Source organism: Entamoeba dispar, genomic scaffold, assembly GCF_000209125.1.
Source record: "Entamoeba dispar SAW760 scf_1105229460949 genomic scaffold, whole genome shotgun sequence".
Classification (NCBI taxonomy): Eukaryota; Evosea; order Mastigamoebida; family Endamoebidae; genus Entamoeba; species Entamoeba dispar.
The window spans coordinates 9,160-11,609 of NW_001854448.1; the positions used below are offsets into that span (position 1 = coordinate 9,160).

Here is a 2,450-nt window from a genome sequence, read left to right on the forward strand (position 1 = left end):
TTTTTTCTATTACTAGTCTTCTTCTTTTAACTACTTCGTCTATCCTATCAAATATTCCTTCTCCTCTTTTAATAGCTTGTTCATATGTTTCATTATCTTGTTTCTCAAATATTTCATTTTTAATACATCCTAAATAATATTGATATTGTTTAGTAGTATCATCAATTGATTGATAAATACTTGGAAGTGTTTCTACTACTTCTTTAATTAATTGGTTATTCATCACTGATTCCATTTTAATTTAATGAATATCAGATTAAAATAAGATGATTAAATAACTAAATACACGTTTATAACACATCATTTTATTTATTATTTTATTATTTTAATAAACATCATTTCATTTTTATTGTTTTAAATAACAATAATAAAAACAAAAATTAAATACCACAAAATTTCAATTCAATCTTTAATCACTGGATGAGCTAGAAGAACTTGAAGAAGAAGTCATTGGTTGATTTTTTTCTGGTTGAGAAGGACTTTGTATAGAGCCATTTTGAGAATTTTGTTGGAGGGGGTCTATTTGTTGTTCTTCAGAAGGGATAGATTGTTCTTGAGCACTAGAAGGGACAGAAGGAGTAGAATTAGAGGAGATGTCACTTCCATTCATTTTCTTTTCTCCTTCAACATTAAGGGCATATCTAATGTCTTCACCCCAAGACTCGATGATAGTTAAGATATCAGCAAATTTAGGTCTATCCTCTGGGTTTTGAGACCAACATTTAGTTGTTAATTCCCAATAATTATCAGGAATACCATCGGGCTTTTCTAATCTATTACCTTCAATAACAAATTGTGGAATCATCCATGGTTGATTAAATCTTTCATCTCCATCATATGCATTATGTTCTACATATGTTTCATATAATACAATACCATAGGCATAAACATCAACTGGATATGAATAGTCAGTAGAATTTTGAAGACATTCAGGTGCCATATAAGTAGGTGTTCCAATACCTTGTGATAATTCTTTAGCACTCAAATTTCTTTCAGAAATATTTCTACAAGTACCAAAATCAGTTAATTTAGCACAAACTGGTGAACGAGGATTTAGTGAGAAAACTAACAAATTTTCACCTTTAACATCTCTATGAATAATTGAGTTTTGATGAAGATAAGATAATGCAACAGCCATATCATCTAATATTTTAACTTTTAATTGATAATTAATGATTTGTTTTCCCCAAATCTTACTTAATGATCCATACTCTGCAAATTCTGTGACAATAGCAATTTCTCCTTCTGTATAAACTGCTCCAATTAATTCCACAACACAGTTTTGTCTTAGTTGTGTCATCATAGATACTTCATGATTAAATTCTTTTTCTTGTTCTTGTGTTAAATTTCTTGCTTTCATCTTTTTAATAGCAACTTCTCTTCCTCTATAAGTTCCTCTAAATACCATACCAAAAGCACCTTCACCAATTGGTGGCATAATTGGTTTAAGTTCGGTATGATCTAATTTCAAAGATAAGTCAGATTCAATAGTAATACTAAACTTAGCAGTTTCTTTATTTTGATCATCAACGTCCATAGCAGAAATACCAATATTATCACTGACAGAAGCAGTACATAACATTTTAATTTTAAATGTAACTTGAATAGCAGTTCCTGGTTTTAATGTAGCACTTTTTGGATTAATTTCTAAGTCATATCGATGAGATGGAGTATAATGGAATTCGAAATAATATTCTTTCTTTGACATATTAGCCAAATTAACTGTTTCTTCATATTCTTGATCAACAATTGCTTTAGATTTAGCCAAATTAAATGTTAATTCCCATTTATCTGTTTTTAATGGGAATTTTTCATTATCTGCTTCAAGAAGAATTAATTCAAGATCTGATGATACATGGAATGGTTTAATTGCTGCAGTTTCTGCTTTAACACTTCTTGATCTTCTCCACCAAATAATACCTATAAGTACAAGAAGAAGTATAATAATGATAATAACAGCTACTATTACTAATGGAATAATTAATGCCCAATTAGTTTTTGAACATGACATTGATCCTGCATCTAATTTGTATCCATCTTCACATGTAGCACATTTATCTCCTGAACATGTAGCACAATGTTTTAATTCATTACATGGAGAACATTTACCATTTTTAACATATTGTTCAACACTAGGACATGATGTACAAATTGGCATTTGATTAACTGAACTATATTGACAAGTTTTACATTCAGATGGACATAAACTACAATTAAATGCTGATTCATCATCTAAGTTAATCCAATATCCATCATTACAAGTTGTACATCCATTGGCATCAGCTTGACATGTCATATTAATATCACTTTTTGGTCTACATAAACTTTCATTTTTATCATTATTAAAGTCTTTTGGTAAGAAATAGTCATTATTACATGACAAACATGAATTACTATTCTTACAAGTAGCACAAGATTTATCACAACTAATACATTTCTGTGAACTACTT

At 29.1% G+C, this 2,450-nt stretch overlaps 1 protein-coding gene across 1 annotated transcript in view, besides 1 other annotated feature; it reads right to left on the reverse strand.

Annotated features, from left to right (window-relative positions):
* Positions 1 to 373: a repeat region.
* Positions 374 to 409: 36 nt separating this feature from the next.
* Positions 410 to 2,450, reverse strand: part of EDI_084940 (uncharacterized protein) — a gene marked incomplete at both ends in the record, with an annotated part of 3,372 nt that continues 1,331 nt past the window's right edge. The window contains one exon of the mRNA XM_001733354.1: positions 410 to 2,450. This exon is cut by the window's right edge and continues 1,331 nt beyond it. Within this exon, the coding sequence (XP_001733406.1) occupies positions 410 to 2,450 (2,041 nt within the window).